The sequence below is a fragment of the Epinephelus moara genome, chromosome 6 (assembly GCF_006386435.1).
Source record: "Epinephelus moara isolate mb chromosome 6, YSFRI_EMoa_1.0, whole genome shotgun sequence".
NCBI lineage: Eukaryota > Metazoa > Chordata > Actinopteri > Perciformes > Serranidae > Epinephelus > Epinephelus moara.
The window spans coordinates 44,956,110-44,976,109 of NC_065511.1; the positions used below are offsets into that span (position 1 = coordinate 44,956,110).

General features: G+C 45.1%; 1 protein-coding gene across 1 annotated transcript in view; it reads left to right on the top strand.

Annotated features, from left to right (window-relative positions):
* The window catches only part of LOC126392489 (soluble guanylate cyclase 88E-like), a 16,535-nt gene extending 1,141 nt beyond the window's left edge, over positions 1 to 15,394 (top strand). The window contains exons 2-14 of the mRNA XM_050047902.1: positions 1,147 to 1,238; positions 2,067 to 2,324; positions 2,635 to 2,779; positions 3,293 to 3,421; positions 3,516 to 3,636; positions 5,888 to 6,017; positions 6,391 to 6,537; positions 8,368 to 8,514; positions 8,681 to 8,837; positions 11,175 to 11,284; positions 11,701 to 11,790; positions 13,630 to 13,748; positions 14,466 to 15,394. Of these exons, the coding sequence (XP_049903859.1) occupies positions 1,147 to 1,238; positions 2,067 to 2,324; positions 2,635 to 2,779; positions 3,293 to 3,421; positions 3,516 to 3,636; positions 5,888 to 6,017; positions 6,391 to 6,537; positions 8,368 to 8,514; positions 8,681 to 8,837; positions 11,175 to 11,284; positions 11,701 to 11,790; positions 13,630 to 13,748; positions 14,466 to 14,835 (2,015 nt within the window). The 3' untranslated portion in view covers positions 14,836 to 15,394. The remainder of the gene's footprint in view (positions 1 to 1,146; positions 1,239 to 2,066; positions 2,325 to 2,634; positions 2,780 to 3,292; positions 3,422 to 3,515; positions 3,637 to 5,887; positions 6,018 to 6,390; positions 6,538 to 8,367; positions 8,515 to 8,680; positions 8,838 to 11,174; positions 11,285 to 11,700; positions 11,791 to 13,629; positions 13,749 to 14,465) is intronic.
* Positions 15,395 to 20,000: the final 4,606 nt, after the last annotated feature.

The window sequence follows — 20,000 nt, forward strand, 5'->3', positions numbered from 1 at the left end:
TCGTCAAAGGTAAGAAGAGGAAGGGTTTGTACGACAGCAACACACCCAGGGTACTTTGGGTATGTCATATGTTGATGTGGAAAGTCCATGACCAAACGTAGACATGTGACAGCTGGAGTGAGAATGTGTTGAAGGAACATGGCGGCAGGGTCCAACATTGACCCACGCCAAGTGCAGGTTGATTTTCTGTTTAGTGATTAAATCTTAAAAGGTGCTCGACACACTGGCAGGTTAATGTTTCTACCAAAATAGTCATGTGATAAAAAACTGTGCTGCAAGTCTCGACATGGTGCCGATCAGCTGCCATATAACAATAACAGCAACCGACCACGTATCATGCTGACGTGGGAGGACGGCTGTTTTCGTCACTGTCTGATGCTAGACGTCACTGACCAAGCGCCGGGATTTGACGGGGTTCAGTAAAAAGACAGATGCTCTGTCGTCTGAACCAACACGCCAAACCTCTAACTGCCTCCCTCATCGTCACATTACAGCCTCACTTCTTTGGTTTTTACCTTTCACAATAAAAGCCTGAGACATACAGCCTACTCTTCCTCACTGCCGACCAGAGGGAACGTGTTCACATGGTGATGGTGTGCTGACAAGTTGTTCAATGTGTTGATTCTGATTTAATTTTTCCACCCTTACACCTTATCATCACCTGTGCAGATATCAACGTCTCATTCTGAGGGAACAGACAAAACGACTCTTATTTTCAGCTGATTAAACACTGAGGGAAACATGATGAGATTAAATTCACCCCCTGAATCCTCCACACTGGAGCTTCAATTTAAAAATATTGAAAAACAGGTGAATATCAGATCAAGAAAATCAATGAAACAATAGTTAATAGTTTTATATTATCAAAAGTTTGACCTTTTTAATTCCTTCCTTTCTAATAACAAGTTATTTTAGTGAAAAACAAACTGAGAGTGATGAGCATTATGTACAGTATGAACAATCTGCACGATGTGTTGAAAAGTACAATAACCTCTGCGTGGCCACGAGACGAGCTGAGACGTCCAGGTAAAGTCTCTGATAGAAAACAAATCAGAGCCTCAGTGAAGTGAAGTTTGCTCAGACTGAATCTGTCCTCAGCTCAACCTCCACACTCCATGATCAGTGTGTGTGTGATTGTCTCTACAGGACAGCTCTCTCAAGTGGGACGCCAATTCTACAACACAGACATCGAAGTGGAAATCCTGTCCAAAGAGGAGACGGAGAAGATGACGTATGTGGTACGTCCTCAGCTCAGGTCGAGTGTCGTGTGTCTGACCTTGACCTGCTGTCTGTTCCATCAGCGCTGAAATGACTCCATCACGGTCGATGAGCCGCCGGCCGCCGTTTGTGTTTACACTCAGACTGAAAGTGTTTATTGGATGGAGATAAGTGTTTATTGGGATGGGACTCTGGGTAAACTGGATTTACAGCAGGATGAATGTTAAATGTGCAGCCTGGTGTACCTGCTGTGGAAACACTCGGCGAGCACTTCTCTGTCCAGTAAAGCCCAGACTGATTATCATACAGTCGCTGATGAGCTCCATGATGGCATCCATCTTTGTTTTGGTGTCACGTCTTCATACGGCATCATTCCTCAGGAGTTTATCAGATGTATCCAGTGACTAGTTATAAACCTTTAATAATGCTGTTCAGATCAGAAATAAACTATTGACAATATTTATGGTGAGCAGCAGACTGCACATCATGTTTGTACCTGCAGACTGGATGTGTTGTAGAGAGTGATAAGTTACTCCTTATTAGAAGGAGGGAGATTCATCAGTAACAGATTCTGGAACATTAATGAGTTGTTAATATAAAAGATTTGGTACAGAAGCTCTGAGCTCCTCTCCACAGAGACCTGACGGCTCAAATGTCCTGTAACTCGTCTCTATAGGTCCTGTCCACATGTGTGCAGATGTTTTTGAGACAGATATTTGCCTCACGACCTGGTTCATCGACTGCAGCTACAAAAATATTCCAAACTGTATTTTCTGTCGTTCAAAGCACCACAGAAACATTTAATAACGGACTGACTTGTGTTATAAAACTCGACTCTGCTCCTCCAGGTTTATAAGATGAACTTTGACAACGCCGCCTTCAAACACCGCATGCCGCAGCAGAAGACGGCGCCGGGCTACGAGAAGCTGCCGATGAAGCGAGGCATCTTTTTCGACATGTTCCCCTTCAGCGTCATCTTTCGCCGCGACATGACCATGTACCGCATCGGTGACGGCCTCAAAGAGGTCTTCTCTGACCTGCAGGGCAAAAAGGTCAACGAGGAGTTCACTCTGATTCGACCCATGCTGGAGTTCAGCTGGGACAACGTGAGCACGCTCAGTCTTCATGTTTAATATTTACTCACTGAATCCAGTCCAGAGACATTTAATGTTCAATAACCTTTATTGTTTTTGGTAAATCTCCACTCACTCTGCAGCAGGTTGTAATTAACCTGTTGAATATTCCAGGTGTTGCTGAGCATTCAACAACTTCCTCAGTGTTTTGTTTCTCCTGTTTCAAGTTTATCAGTTTGAACATTAAATACCTTTCACGCAGCGTCCCAACATTTTGGAATTAATGTTGTACCTATGAGACTGAAATCACTGCTACAGAAACGTCTCTTTTGTGTGTCCTCAGATCTACACTCACCTGAACAACGTGTTTGAGCTGCTGTCCAAAGCGGTGGTGGAGAGCAAGCAGAAGGTCAACATCCCCAAACTGAGCACAGAGGAGCCGGAGGAGAAGGAAGACAACGAGAAGGCGAAGAGGGAAGAGGAGAGAGGTACCCGTCTCTCCATCTCAATCAGTCCAAATGTATTATGCATAAAAAGCTTCATTTCAAATGGATGGGGTCACTAAACGTCCATCAAGTCACTCACTCAGTTCAGTCCAAGGTCATTTTATCTGGACGGAGCTAAATAAAATATTTAGAGTCTCTTCAGGTGGAAATAACGCCAGACTGAATGAAGTTCACTTCACTGTGTGATTTACACACAGACACTGCAGCAGGTGAGCGTCAGAATAAAAGACGACAGGATTCATCCAAGGGTCTGAGACTTTAACCAGGAAATGACAAACACATTTTTATCTTCATGTGATGTGTCAGAATGCAACATGATAAACATAATGCAGAGCATCACCACTGAGAGCACACAGGAACTGAATTTATAACGCGCTGATGAATTAGTAATATCTCCTCACTCTGTTGTGATTAGAATTCACCGCCACGTTTGTGTCCTTGTTAACTCACAACCTGGTTCGTCCCTCCTGACTGTCCCCGCTGCTCTCCCTCCAGCAGATGCGAAGGCGGTGGAGGAGATGAAGGGCACAGACCAGGAGTACAGCAACCCTCTGACTCAGTACAACAGCTTTGCAAACTCTGGAGGCGAAGACATCGAGCTGCTGGCGTTCCAGACCGTCACCGGTCAGAACTCCTTCACTTCTTACCACCATGTTTCTACCTGCCACAGCCCTGCTGACCCCTGACCCCTGACCCTAACCCTCATCCTTCTTCTCAGGGAAGTGCTGTGAGACCATCTTTGAGGACATGAGGGAGCCTCCGAAGAAACCTCTGCACCTGAAGGGCCAGATGAAGTACGTCCCCCAGTGGGACTCCCTCATCTTCCTGGGGACACCCATGTAAGACCACAGCCCGCACACTCACGCCGTCAACTTAACTCTTCACTACGTTGACGAAAACTATGACAAAACCTTTCGTCAAAGACCCTTTTCTTTGACGCAAACGAGAAACCTTTTGAATTTTCGTTGACTAAAACTATGAAGGATAGAAATGACTAAAATGTGACAAAGACTAAGAAGCATATTCGTCTGAAACATGAAGCCAAAAACTGAACTTCCTCTAATGAACGCTGGCTCAAACACAGTCAGTCCCCTCAGAGCCTGCACATGTTCAAATGTCAGCAGAAACTAGAACAGTGCTCTCAGTAAAGTGCAGATCTCCACCAGTGTGTTTTAAGTCGTGATTTAAAAACAGGTAAGGAGGGGGCCAGGCTAATATGCAGCTAGTTTAGGGGCTGCTACTGCAAAAGCACGGTCTCCCCTGTGCTTCAGCCTTGATCATGGGACCTCCAGAAGCAACTGGTCAGCAGACCTGAGTGACCTTGAGGGGACATGTTGCTGTAAGGGGTCAGAGAGATAGGGTCATAGGGTGGAGCCAGCCCGTTCAGAGATTTGTAGGTAAATAATACAATTTTAAAATCAATTCTAAAACGAATAGGAAGCCAGTGGTGAGGCCAATATGGGGGTGATATGCTCACGCTTGCGTGCTCCTGTTAGCAGACGAGCTGCAGCATTCTGGACGAGCTGCAGGCGTGACAGGGAGGCCTGGCTAATACCAACATAAAGGCCATTACAATAGTCAAGCCGAGATGAAATAAAAGCATGTATGACCTTTTCCAAATCTCTAAAAGGTAAGAAGGACTTGACTTTAGATAAAAGCCTCAGCTGGAAGAAGCTGGATTTGACAACTGAATTTACCTGTTTATCAAATTTAAAATCATTGTCAAATACCACACCCAAATGTTTTGCAGTAGGTTTTATGAATGCTTCCAGGGAGCCCAAGTCAATACGTGATACATCACAGGCACCACTGGGTCCAAAAAACAAAAGTTCAGTTTTGCAGTTCAATAGTGGTTTTAGTGAATTAGAATTTTTCATCGGCATAACAATGGAATGACATGCCATACTTCCTAAAAATAGATCCTAAGGGCAGCAGGTAGAGGCAGAATAGAGCTGGCCCGAGAACAGAACCCTGAGGGACTCCACATGGGAGAAGCGCTGGTGAGGATACAGTGTCACCAAGATTATGCAGACGTGACTGAACAACTTGGATTCATTTTTATGAAAAAGCCTTTTGAATCTTTTGGTGTGAGGACTCTTACAGACTGAAGGAAGAGTAATAACTTACAGGGTGATCAAGGAGCGGACACATTTATGACATCATCAGAGGAAACGTAGAGAGTCACCACTTTGTGTTTTTGTCATGACGGTAAATCTGAATGAGTGTTCAAGGTTTCAGTAAAATGAACTGAATGACTGAACTGTGAAGAATCTAACCAAGCTAACGATGTGTAGCATCTCCATACTGACAGAAGTTTAAACATTTGTTTGTGTGATCTAAGCAGCTGACTAAGGTTAGCTCAGGTGGGTAGTCAACATCCTGGTTTTATACATCCACAAAACTTCTATATAAAGAACTGCTTGGGAAACAGACCAGGCCTCTGATTGAATCAGACGTTTATTTGTCAAAATGTGTCACTACATTGTGCTCGTAAACGGGACGAGACTTTTAATTGAAGTCTTACAGTATCTCTGTCGTCAGAGAGCTTCCTGTTTCATTTGTGCTGCTGCTGAACTTGACGCTCATCATCCATCTGTTTCACACCAACACATCATCTGTTCAGGAGGCTTCATCACGCTCCCTCCCTTCCTTCCCTCCTTCCTTCCTTCCCTCCTTCATTCCTTCCTTCCCTCCTTCATTCCTTCCTTCCCTCCTTCATTCCTTCCTTTGCTTTGTTGTGAAACATGTTTCGTTTAATTAACATCTGCTTAATTGCTTAATTTAGAAAAAGGTGTTAATGTTTAACAATCTGAATTCAGCAGAAGGTGAGAATCAGTCAAACTCAGGAGGGACACAGTGTGTGTGTGCAGATTATCATGGCTGCCGTATGTTGTTGTACTGATGACATTAATACTGTGGAAACAGAGTAATGGATTCTGATAAATGTACCATGTGTGCCATGACAGAGTATTGGAAGCTCTTTTACTGACTTTACTACAGTTAAATACGTCTCAGTCTTGTTCATTTTCAATTCATTTACATTCTCTTTTACAGTTTACATATCTCTATTTCTTGCCCTGGTTCTTGCAGCATCGAGACGGTGGAGGACATGATAAAGATGGGCGTGTATGTGAACGACCTGAACCTGCACGACTCCAGCAGAGAGCTGATTCTGGCCGGGACACAACAGTCGGCTGAGCTGCAGCTGGCGCTCGACCAGGTGATGAAAAGCTGCTGAATCCTGAGTGTGCAGGGATCGAGCATACCAAATCACCAAGTACCAAATCACAGAGCAGAGGGCAGTGTATGAAATGTAGTGAAATAAGACTTGTGTGATTCAGACAGAAGTGGTTTCATGAGACACGCTGAGTGCACAGACTGTAAGAGGTGCCAGTTGTCTCCATCAAGCAGCCTGACCAGGTGAGCCCAGGTGGAAGCTCTGCTGCCGGATTGATTTCAGCCATTAAATCCACTTCAGTCATGCAGCAGAAATGTGGATTAAGAGGATTAGAGAAGGCAAAGAGGGATTTCTGAGCTTTAAGAGAGGTGAGACTGTAACTGTAGACTCCTCTGTCCCGTTTCTGATCCTCCAGGAGCAACAAAAATACGCTCAGCTGCAGGAAATCATCAAGAAGCTGGACGAGGAGAAGAAGAGAGGAGACTCTCTGCTGTACGCCATGATCCCTAAAGCTGTGGCTGACCGCCTCAGGAAGGGGATCACCGCACTGGAGACATGCCAGGTATGAGGCAGCGCCGCCAACATTGATAGCTGCTCTCAAAACACACAGACATGAGAGCGTCTGAATTATGAAGGCTGCACAGAGGCTGCAGATGTTTCACTGTGATCCTGGAACATGATGAGTGAACTTAGACCCACTTCACTCACAGGAAGCACACGGCTGGCATTTAAAGTACGCCAGTGGTCGGCCAGGCAACGGTGCCTTTAGCTCGGTGACATTTTCTCACCGGCAAAATAAGTTTGTGACAAACAGCAAAACAAGATTTGGCCTCAGTCGCAGCAGCTGTGTGAGAGAAACACAGAGAGAGATCAGACGTGGTCCAAAGATGTTAAAGGAGCAGCGTGCCATATTTAGTGGTGTCTGTCAGTGAGGATTACAGATTACAGATTACAGATTACAACCAGCTGAAACTTCTCCTGGTCAGAATTCCTTCAGTGTTGATGTTGAGAAGCTGAATTATCCTCAGAGGTCTCTTCCTCTCAGAGACACACACACCAGCTGATTCACACCAGGAAACACTCATTCACAAAAAAGTGATTTTGTGATGTTACTGTCTCAGAGGGGCCGCTCACTACGGTGGGCGACGCAAGAACACAAATGTCTCTATCTAGAGTCAGTGTTTAGTTTGTCCCTTCTGGGCTACTGTAGAAACATGGCGGTACAACATGGTGATCTCTGTAGACGAGGACCTGCTCCCTGTGTAGATATAAATGACTCATTCTGAGGTAAAGAGAACACAACCATTCTGATTATATTTAATTTCTGCCAATATATCCCTCTGAATCCAACACACTGGAGCTCCAGAGGCCGACATGAAGGGAAAAATAAAGATCAGTTTTAGTGTCATTAAAGACCTTAAACATGAGGCGTGCACGGCAGATCAAAACTGTGCTTCCTCCTGTCCCAATGTGCAAAATAAAAACACATGGATGAAGACATTATTCCAACAGCCCTCCAACATGCGTGTGTTAGAACAAACACCATGAAGACAACTGTAGATAAAAGCAGCAGATTGGTTACTGTGCAGCAGGAATTTCCCAAACATCCAACATCACAAGATAAACTACAAATGACATCACCACAAACAATGACTTTGTGCATTTTGAGCACCTTTTTTGTGCACAGATGTTAAAAATACACTGAACATTTTTGTTCTGATCTCAGTCTGTGGACCTTATTCAAGCTCATTGTAGCCCAGTGACATCAGTCTGCAGGTGTCTATTCTACTGCCCTTTGTTTGTGTGACGCACCCATGACAAACTGTTTTGTTGCCCCAAGTAGGCGCAGCTTCACAGCAGCTCGAAGACATCACCTCAAACAAACCAAGAGTAAATATCTGTCCGCACTAAAATACAACAACAACAATCATCTAATTTGTGACTGAAGGAACCTGAGAAACTCATGAGCTTCTCTCTGTGGTAGAAACACCTGCAGAGTAAAGACCAACTCACTGCGACGTCACGCTGACAACAATAAACCCGTCCAGGAAGACGACTGATTTCAACTGTGGAAACTTGTTGATTTCTGTTATTTTCTGCCGTAACTGTAACATTTACAGAAGTATAGTTAAACATGGTGGTCCGACTGACAGAAAGGTAAAGCAGTGAAAATATTCTATATTGTGATACTGATTTATTTTGTTGGGCCTTTTCTCAGGTTGCTAAAAACAAACCAAATGATGCAGCATTTGCTCAGCGCCGTTTGATTTGATGTACGTGAAGTGATGGCGTTCTACCTGGACGTTACTGTAGATAAACACTGTAATACAGTCTGTATTGTTCATTTCTCACTATGCTGTCCTGTCTGTGTGTCTGTCTGTCTGTCTCGCAGGTGTTTCCAGATGTGACCATCCTGTTCAGCGACGTGGTCAAGTTTAACGAGATCTGCATCCACATCACACCCATGCAGGTGGTGGACATGCTCAATGAGATCTACATCGTCTTCGACACGCTCAGCGAGAAACACAACGTCTACAAGGTCAGAGAGCAGCGCGGCGTCATGAATCTGTGTGTGACTCACTTCCTGTCAGCTGACATTCAGAGACGTATTCATGTCTGCTGGTGATGGAGCGAAACTCCGACAGTCCAGTTAAAGTTCACTCTCTCATCACAGTGTGGACATCACCTCTGTCCTTTCTGTCCAGGTGGAGACGATTCGTGACGCCTACATGGTGGTGGCCGGCGTGCCCAACAAGACCACCTTTCACGCACACCATATCTGCGACATGGCCCTGGACATGCTGAGCTCCATCGACCACCTTAAAGACCCGTCCACCGGAGACAACATCCAGATCAGAGTCGGTGAGAAGCTTCAGGTTGTTTCTGTATTTTGTTGCCATCAGGAGGAGGTCACAGCTCAGGGTCAGACAGCCGTCACTGACTCAGTGTCTTGATCCCTGTCACTTCACACACGTCCAGGTCGAGCTTTTTATCCACCTGACCACTCTGACACCTCTCACTGTCAGCGCCAAAGGTTTAATGTTGAGATTCTGGGGAAACAACAGAAAGATTTCTCCTCACTCAGAGGATCCAGGGAAAGCACAAACATCCAGACACTGTTTCCTTCCTGTCACCAGGGGGCGCTGTTCTGACATCTGACATCAACCCTAACAGCTGATGTCTTTGAAGAAGAGACTGTCTCAACGTGGATCATGTTTCTATCATCAGTATGTCTCTCACTGTGTTTAACATGTAGTGAAATCATTTTAAGACCTGAGACCATCAGACTGTTGAGGTGCCTCAATATTTTAAATTTAAGGAGCATTAAATCATTTGACATTAATGACAGCTGGCACTAACTGTATCTGACACTACGATCATGTGGTCTGTAACTGATACAAATAAGTCATAACGCTGTGTTCAGGCCCGGGGAAGACACCCACACACAGAGTGGGGAGGTTAAACATCCTTTCATCCATTTATTTGGATCGGGGTCTTTGGGGGCTGGAGCCTTTCCCAGCATGCACTGGGCTTGAAGGTTATTCCTTGACAGGTCTCCAATATTGATTCTAAACACCTGAGGAAAACATTGCGTTCATGAAAACTCAGTTTGTCCAACGGCAGAGAAAATAGATCTTTCCAGTCAAAGCTGGATCTGTTGAGTCCTCAGGATGAAGTAAATGTTGGAGTTATACGTTAATCCAAACCACAGATACATTTGTATGTTATTATGTGGGGCAACAACGCTGTGGTTAGCATGTGGTCATGTCTAGGCACAAAGACTACTTGGTAATGGTTAAGAAAGGTTTGGGCTCTAAACACACAGTTTGGGGGCTCAGTCTCTGCTGGAAACGCAGCCATGACTCACTAAAGTACAACCATTGTTGTTTGTTGGTGTTGAGCAGCAGTCTGCAGCTTGGCAGGCGTCTCTCTGAGGCGTCACACTATCTCCTCCACCTCCTGATGACAGAGTCAGCTCATCAACTATGTCACTTTAGTAACATTGACATCAGGGTCTGAAATTTCCACCCACCAAGCAACTGAGGCCGTTACATTAAAGCCTCCAGACTCCTCTGACAAAACAGTCAGTTTACCTTAAGAACACTGAGCTGCTGATCCACTGCTGCCTCCATCAGTTAGTGTGAGACGTAAAGCTGTGAAAATATTCAGATACAGCCTTCACTATCACTGATACTGATTCTTACAGGTGGCTCTGCTGCAGCCCCGTCCACAGACGCACTGTTTAGCTCCTGTACTGGAAGATTAGATTCATCAAAGACGATATAAAAGCAACAAAGCACATAAAATAATCATAGCAGACACATCAGAGGCCTGACCACCATGTGACAAAAATATGAGTCTCATTCATTATTAATGACAAGTGGAAAAAAGCATGATGAGACTGCAGGCAGATCAAATAAAGTGGAGTCCAAAGGTCAAATACATGAACTGTGACCTGGAAGTTGTTAAAGGTGCTTGGTCAGTGACCTCTGGCGTCAGACACTGACAAAAAAACCAGTCGGCACGTCACATCAGCACCATGCACGGCCGCTCACTGTGATTGTTTAGTGGAGCCTTGTAGCGTCACGCGGAAACATGGCCAGACAACAACGAAAGTTATGGTGGCTGAAGTCAGAGTAGGGTGGGTGGGAGGGGTGGTGGATGGGTCCAACGACCGCCAACTTTCACCCAGGAGGCCGGTGTTCACTTCCTGTACTTCCACATAACCTTGTGTGTGTGTTGGCTAAATGTAACCACGTGTGTGTGTCGGCTAAACGTAACCACGTGTGTGTGTTGTTGAAGGAAAAAAACATCAGTTGGTGGTGTTGTACCAATGTAGTGCTTTTATTTTGAAAGAGACTGTATGCAAACTGTACATTTCCTGTGAAAACAGAAGTGTATTTTGAAAACAGACAATGCATGTAACAGGCTGAAGTTGACATGGCGTCCCAGAACATCAGCAACCAACACACCCAGGGTACCTTGGACGTCATATGTTAATGACCAAACGTGGACATGTGATGAGGTCACAGTGAGGGTCTGATGGACCTTTAAGGATCAGGATAATTGTTGGTTAAATACCTGCAGCAGATGCAGAGCAGCTCCGTCTATGAGGAACATCTGACAGTTGCTGCAGTTAAAGATGGACTGAGGCGGTGTCTGTGCATAAACAGCTGATGTTTGGTTTCCCTCTCTCAGGTATTCACTCAGGTATGGTGGTGGCGGGCGTGGTGGGTCTGAAGATGCCTCGCTACTGTCTGTTCGGGGACACAGTGAACACAGCCTCCAGGATGGAGAGCAACGGAGTGGTGACTACACTAACATATTTACCAAGCTGCCGCCCAGCACCACGAGCTAAATCACCCACGGCAGCAGGATAAATAAGTGCAGCACGACTCCCTCAGTCAGACTCAGGCTGATTACTGAAGGAACCATTTTCTGTTTAATGACGCCGCTGTGCACGCTGCTTTTTACTTAATGCAACAGGCAAATCAATTCATTTGCTTTCCATTACTCTCAGTAATATAAGTTAATGTCATGTTTGGAGGGAAATCTGTTTTATGATCAAATATAAACATTAAAGGGAGGTTTAATTTCCTCTGTGCTGTAAAAACAGCCTGATCAAAGTCTCATCTCAGAGTCCAGTCAGCTGAATGTGTTCAGTTTGTGTGTTTGGATCTTCAGCTTTAGCATCAGCTGTGTGTCTGTGCGTCTGTCTGAGCAGGGCATGCAGATCCACATCAGTCAGACCACCAAAGACCACCTGGAACATGAGCCCTACATCATCGAGGAGCGGGGGAAGATCTTTGTGAAGGTGAGTGGATCACATCAGACACACTCTGATTCTCCATCATCCACTGAGAGAGACAAGCTTTACATGTCAGGCTGCGCCGCGCCGGTCGCTCTTTATTCAAAGATTAGGTGTGTAATCTGAAGACAGAGAGACTGTCTGTTGAGTTTTACTGAAAATATTATCTTGAGCCAGTTCTGACAGTCACACAGTCTTTCACCAGGCACAGAGTGGAGCAGAGCAAAGCATCACTGTCACTGATGCAGTTGTCATTTACTCGGCCAGCAGCCATGTTGTGTTGGTAGCAAATATACTTGTGTCCATCTGTGCACACACACACAGGTCTTAAGATGAGGTGAGGTCAGGTGTGTGTGTGTGTGTGTGTGTGTGTGTGTATCTGTGTGTGAGAGCAACAGAAACCTGCAGTCAGACTGGTGGAGTGTCTCTCTGTGGTTTAAAGGACAAATTATTCAGAAAGACGCGTCGACACAGGCAAGTTCACATCATCCGTACACTCTGCTTGTTACACACACAGACACACAGGCTACAGGTGTGCAAATTAATCCATCATTAACCCTCTGAACTCTGCAGTAGAAACGGTCCACCAGTGCCTATACTGATATTTTTTCTCATTGTGATGTCATTTCCTGGAGAATCTTCACACGCTTCATGTCCCTAAAACCTGCAGGGCAGAGTGTGGTGATTGAAGCCAGTTGTTTCTAGGCAACCACAGAAACAACTGGTCATGTGACCACACATTTGAGCAGAACCTGCCATTTTACTCATCCTGTGAAGGAGAGTTAAAATAAAAAAAAAATTGTCGTTAAAATGAATTTTTTGTTCATGTTTCTTGTGTTTGAACAGTCACAGACGAGTTTCAAATAATCTCACACGTGTTGGTGCTTCAGGAAGCCACGACACTGTTAGCATGACATCAGCTCGATTTAACTGGATGATGCAAGTTTTTTAAAATGGCGGGGGTGGGGTGGTTTGAGCCAGTGAGTGATGATGATGATGATGATGGTGACAAGAATCTGTCAGCTGGTGACTCTGACATTGTGAAGATTGCTGGTAAAACAGTTACTCTGGATCGGTGCAGATGTTTGAGGGCGCTGACATCAGTGCAAAGATTCTGCAGTGAAGTCGTGGGGGTCCTGCAGATGAAGAGTCCACCTTCATATTTGAAGAGGATGATGAAGGTCTCATCCTGAGAACTGATGCGCTCAAGAAACGATTGAAACCACAAAAACAGCAGATGTTCATGTTCCCCTGCATGACGTATGTTATGAAGTCATCACATGTGTACAACGTGATGACACAGACGACAGAGGCCACAGGTTTCTGCTGAGAAAAGATTAAATGCTGTAGCTACTGTGGATTTTATTTTAGATCAGTATATGTACAAGATTACGCAAACAACGACCTCCCATAGCTATTACAGGAACATACCGGCATAATAACGTATGCACAACCCGTAAGGTAAAGTGGCATAACGCCATGACATGATGACGGTGACGACAGAAGCCTCAGCTTTCTGCTGCATAAAGAATGAATGTTGTTGCTGTTGTAGTTCTTACTTTAGAAGAACAGAAGCAGTGATGTCCTGCAGCTGTCTGCAAGAGGTCCCCCCCCCCCCCGCCTCGCCTCTGTGCTGCACTTTGTGCTCAGATTAAACACAGCTCAGCTACGACAAGTGGAGCTGGAGACACCCTGAATACACTTTAGACTGTCAGCTATAGATTGTTCAAACAGGACCCAGAGTGTCTGAATATTGATGAACTGAGGATGAAATGTTCTCTCCAACATACATTCACAGTATGTCTGATCAATACTCTTCCTCCTCCTCCTCCTCATCCTCCTCAGGGTAAAGGCTACATGAAGACCTACTGGCTGAAAGGAAAGAAAGATCTATCATTCAAGACCCCGGCCGAGCTGCGCTACAGCGGCGAGCAGAAAGACTCTGAGGACAAGAGCTCTAATGGGTGAGTAGACAAAAGGAGAGCAGTCAGCATCAGAGCGGCGCTCTCCTCCTGCACGCAGCGCCGACTCATGACGCCCCCCGTTGATTCAGTCAGAGCCGTGCTCACTGCCCCCTGCAGCAGCAGACAGAAAGCAAACTGAGAGGCTGTGTTAGGTGCTTTTGTTTGTCTCCAGGAGTCATGCTGACCACCGAAAACAAAGTTTTCAGCCCGATGGGGCAGAGCAACCGTCTGCTCACTGAAGCAACACAAAACAAAACAGGGAGAGACAGAACTGGCAACACAGCACCACCAAAACATTTGTTCAGTCTGATAGCAGCCTTTCACACTGATTCATAAGACAAGCGAGGATTCTGCCACTTTACATAAATCACCTGGCCCCCACTGCAGATTCAAACATGATGTGTTTGAGGTTTAGAGAGGAGACAGGAAATGATGCTGATCTGCAGAGGGATTAGAAATGTTCTGATTCTGTTGAAATGAGGTGAAATAGCGTCACTCTGAGGACGGATCTCTGTAGCTGTTGGAAGAGCACATGATCGTAGGGCAGGAATAAATGCTCTCTGAGACCACAGCGTCTTCACAGCTCCCCTCCTCCTCCTCCTCCTCCTCCTCCTCCTTCCTCCTCGGGGCCAGACATAAAACTTTACACTGAAATCAATGTTTTTTATGTCTTTCTGTAAATCACTGAGAAGCTTTACTCATGTTTAACTTCACTAGCTCCACAAGCACCAACGCTAAACAACTGGGCTCCAACTTCCACATCACCAGCAACGAGGAGCAAGCTGAAGGGAAGCCGAGCCCCAGCGACCTCCCCCTGGACACCCTGCCCCCACCAGAGGCCGCCAACGAGCCCACCGCCACGTCAGCCGAGCCGCAGGAGAGGGAGAAAGCCAAAAAGACTAAAAACAACAAGATGGCCAAGCTGGAGGTGGCCCAGGGAAACACGAGGCCGGAGTCTTCGTCACCTGCAGACGGCCTGGAGAACCCGGGTCCTTTACTGAGCATCAAGAGGAACAGCTTCAGGCAGCAGTACGCCAAGCTGCCCGCCAACCTGCCCATGCGCAGCGCCTCCTGCTCCATCCTGTGAGCGCACGGTCCGAGCGTGAGGTCACAAGACGACTGCGACATGGAACAAAGAAGTGATGCTGAAAATATCCTCAAAGTTTAATCAACATTTATGCTCAGTGATGATCTGCATTCTGATGTCATATCATGCTGAAGGCTCGTGATAAAAACATGAATTATATGGCAGCAATAATTAAACATTCTCCATTAACGTCTGCTTGTTTTAATAAGGTAAAGTTTGTGCAACATTTAAGGCTCCAGATGCTTCATGACTGGGTGCACTTATGTTGTCTGCTGATAAAGGATGCACTGCATTTAAAGGTCCAGTGTGGAGGATTTAAAATGAGTCTGTTTTCTTTAGTGTTTAATCAGCTGAGAATAAGAATCATTGTGTTTTCATCTCCTTAAAGGCTCAGACACACCAAACACACCTCAAGGAAGTAGCGACAACAAAAGCCGGCTGTTACATCACCTCACGTTGCCATGTCCTGGCCAAAAAGTTGCACATGAACACATTGTGACAGCTGACGACCAATCAGCTCGTCCATTCTGCTGAGAGGAAATAAGTCTCCACAGCAGCAGACGGCTGCTGAGAGGAAATAAGTCTCCACAGCAGCAGACGGCGGTCGTCTGTATTCATCAACAGGAAGAGCGTCTTGATGCTAGTTAGCCAGTTAGCACATGAACAACACAATCAGAGCATATTTACCGTGCGCCAGTGAACAATAACACCAACCATCAGGAAACGTTTCTGCTAAAGAGAAAAATAATCTGAGTTGGTTTGGTCTCCCTCCCTCTGGACTTTAGCTCCTCCTTTACTCACTGACGCTCCTCACCTGAGCTCAGCTGACTGTCAGAGGGAGGTCATTCACTGACGGGCCACATGTCATGCCGACGTGAAAGCACGGCTTTTTTCGTTGGTGTCTGACGCCGGTAGTCACTGACCAAACACCGGTTGACACTGACCGACAGCCCACCTTCTGCTCGGTGTGTCGGGACCTTTAAAATGACCATTTATATCTTTCACATTTTTGCTTCGGCCACTGTCGTTAGAAGACGAGCAGCGTCGGAGAAACACAGATTTTCCTTCAGAGTGTTTCCTGCTGTAAATCAGCTGGTGTGTGTGTCTCTGAGAGGAAGAGACCTCTGAGGATAATTCAGCTCCTGAACCTTAAACACTGAATGAATTCTGACCAGGAAGAAGTATCTGACACACTGTTCCTTTAAGTGCACTTTAAAAAATGTTCAAATGGAGAACATCAGCATGTTGTTTCTTATTTCACTGATTTGCCTTTTATGGATACTCAAAGTGGGGGTTTTTTTCAGCTCAGCCATATGGACACTGTGAACACAGAATCTACAGGTTTCACAACAGGTTTCACAACACGCCTTCCTTATGTCAACTATTTTAAAGAAAAGGAAGTTGTCTAAACGGAAACAGAGCAGAGAAACAGAGAACTGCAGGTACTCCATGAGTTTATGTCTGATTGATGCTAAATGCTGTGTTGTCTCCAACGTGGAGTCTCTGCTGTTTTATTTAACGTGTGTAATGAGAACAAATGACAGGATGTTTAGGAGAATTAAAATGAGCCATGTTGTGACAGACAAGAAACAGAAGCACTGATTCTGTGGATGTTTCATTTCACTGACGGAGAGTAGACGGCAGCAGACGTTGTATTCCATGTGGTTTAAACTAGACGTATGGTGAGTCTGTAGGGATTTGGACCTTTTACAGTTTTGTCTCAAAGAGTTTTACTTTCTGTTGTAACTGTTCATTTCTATAAAACTGGATGTACAGCCACAAACTGTCCTGTTTTCATTGGTGTGTAATCAGGTTGACGCTCACACACTCACACTGACCTGCAGGTCAAAGAGGTCAACGGTTTTATAAAAACATCGACCTGTCAGTTACAGCTGTGACCAGAGTGCACCTGCTCCTGGGCTGTGGTCGGTGTGAACATCCAACTTTATTGTTTGGTATCAAAAATCGTTGATGCCTCATTTTAACGGGGGCAGAGTTCCCTTTCTGGAAACATTTAATACTATGGCTCAGTCCCAACACCCCTCACCCACACCGCTTAGCCGCTGCCGTGCACAGACATTCTGCAGGGCAGGTGCTCAGGTGGAAAAAAAAGGGGCATCACTTCCACTTTTTTCTAAACTGCACATGCAAAGTGCACCCTGCTGGGAGGTTTCTATCTGTCAGCACCAGAGGGCTCTTGAGGCCTGAATACACACAGTACAGTTGTGCACAGTAATAAGCAGGGAAATGTCTGTTTAACTTAGATATGAGGTGTCTAAATATCTATAGTACACACACCTACAGGCTGCTGCACATTCACTCTCTATATTTATCATTTATTTATCACAGGCAACAACAAAGAAAACAATGTCAGATTGTGCACACTTCAGTGCTCCATCAAATAACGAATCTCAACCAAACTGAAAAATGCTGTTGTCTGAATAAATCACTTCAGAACACAACCAACGCTCCAAACTGCAAAGTAGGCCGATGTTCAGCTGCAACCTTCAGGCTAGGTCTCATCTCGTCTCGTCTCCATGCTAATTCTTATAATTATCTTCTCAATAAACTTTAAATATTCTCAAAGAAGAAAAGACGCGTGTAGCTCCGTGCTCCTCCTCTGCGCTCTTTATGCACTATCAGAGACGTAAACATTACTTTTAATTGAGTTGTGGTTTAAAAAGACGTGAAAGCAATTCTGCGTCCGTCTGCGCTCAGACCAGGCAGCTGGTGAACCTGAATCTGAGAGTTAAAGGGAGACGGTGTGATTTTATCAGGATAGCTAATGTGGGTTATTGCCTAAATTAGTCTGGCTGTACTGAAGATGTTTTAATAAAGGTTTCATTTCACAGCACTGACAAATGAAAGAGTTCAGGGCAAACACTGTCATTACCTGTCCATGACATGATGCCGCTCCCACAGCGCACTGTTAGCGTGTAGCTGTTAAAGAGGGAGGAGCAGAGCACTTCAAATTTAGATTTGATGCCATGAGCTAAATTTAAAAAGTAAAGTATAAAATTATTAAAAGAAAAAAGGCTCTTATCTCGTCAGAGGGCAGAAGGACAGGTGATGAGCACACCTGGGCTCTGTCTGTGCACGTGACTGCACTCAGCTCGAACCCTCATTATAAGAGTAAGAGACAGAGCAGTGTGTGTGTGTGTGTGTGTGTGTGTGTGCATGCATGGGGTGAGCGGTCGAGGTCGAGGGGTGGAGTGTTCGGCCTGTGTGGCCTCTAAACGGAAGTATGTCAGAGGCACACTGCAGTGTCATGAGACATCATCAGGAACACAGCTGCACACACAACTAAAGAATCCCACAAACATATTTTCTTTGTTAATAAAGATTTTAAAGTTACTGTAACAATCGTATCATCTTATAAAACAAATTGCAAAGTAGTTTGCTGATGTCTTGGTAGCTAACCAGCTAGCAAGCTAATGTTACATTGTTATTGCTCATTTGTGGATGACGATAAAACATTCTGACATATTCCCGTGTCACGTTGCCCCTCTGACGGCATATGATACTTGAAATTTAACTAAAGACGCAGTGACGTTGCTGCACTTGTTAGCGCTCCTCTGATATCAGTGCAGACTGACAGAGTCGGAGCACGGGTTGCTAACGTTAGCCTGTCTTTTCAGTTTTCATGTCATTGTGATGACACATTACTGACAGGCATGTTTGTTTATGTGAACACCATCTGTGATGAGGCTACTGATGACTCAGGGTCTCGAAGGGTTGACTTGTTTCAGAGGGAAAGATTTCAACCACTAACTCTTAGAACTCTGCTGACGGACGCTCAAAAACAAAGGGTATAAATAAGAAACAGGAAAATGTGAATTTCCTTCAGTCAATATCTTATCTTACTATATAATGAGGAAAACTGGTTTGTCCCTTCTGGGCTNTGAACATAATCTAGGGACCAATATCTAAAGTTCCCTCTTGGCAAAAGTTGGAAAACTTTCTAAAACTGAGCTTCTATAAGGCAATGAATATTGCGGAGGGCGTGGCTCATCACAAATCCATAAATCCATTGCAAATCCATAAAATAAAGCCTGTAGGATTTAGTGGCATCTAGTGGTGAGACTGCAGACTGCAACTGACTGAAACTTCTCCATTTGCCAAGTGTGTAGGAGAACAAACAGCCAGGTTTGTCCCTTCTGGGCTACTGTAGAAACAACATGGCAAATTCCACTAAAGAGGACCTGTGGTGTGTGTAGATATGAACAGCTCATCCTCAGGTGATTATAAACTAATGAAAACATGGTGGGTGATATTCCAGGCACTAATTCAGGTGGAGATGTGTATTAAATACGATCAGACAGATCCACACACTGCAGAGAGGATGTGAGTGAATGATCTTGATTCAGTGTCTGATAACTTTAAATATCCAGTGGGAGGTGACAGAACAAACACTGACTAATGAACGAGTTAATAAACGGGGAACAATGAGGGAGTTATTTTTCCTGCAGCTCTTCACATCTGAAACAACAGAGTGAGATGTTGGGATGTGATATGTGACGGCACCGCGGGGGCAGAGTGAATCCCTGTTAGCTGCTGACTGATCAAATTAAATCTCTGGCCTCGTCTGAAGCAGCGGCGGTTCATCTCGATCTGCGCTCGCCATCGATCTTATAACGCTGCCTGAGGAGAGACAGCAGGACAGCAGAAAGCACCTAAGCTCACCAAATCCTCCGTCCAATTCAGACTCCGAATCTTCAGGCGCAATTCTCCGACCTCAGCGGTTATGAGGTCAGTTATTCCTGTCTTAGTCATCTGGTGATAACACACTGCCATTATGTGACCGAGTGTGTGTGTGTGTGTGTGTGTGTGTGAGAGGTTGGAGGCTGGAAGGTCCAGGCGATCTTTTAATGAAAGATAAGTGACATAATTAAAGTTCCTCGTATTATCTCATAACCAAAAGAAGCGAGTGTGTAAGCTGTGTACAATACGAAGGTGAGAGCTCATTCCAGGTCGAGTGTCATCCTACACACACACACACACACACACACACACACACACACACTGATGTTTCCTTGTGAGATGTCATTACACGATAAAGAGGAAGCCATCAGGAAACCGCTTAAGCACTACTTCCTGTCTGTTGCCATGGGGACAGACCTCATTCTGCAGTTGCAAAGTTTGCCGTGACTTTAGCCGAGTTAATT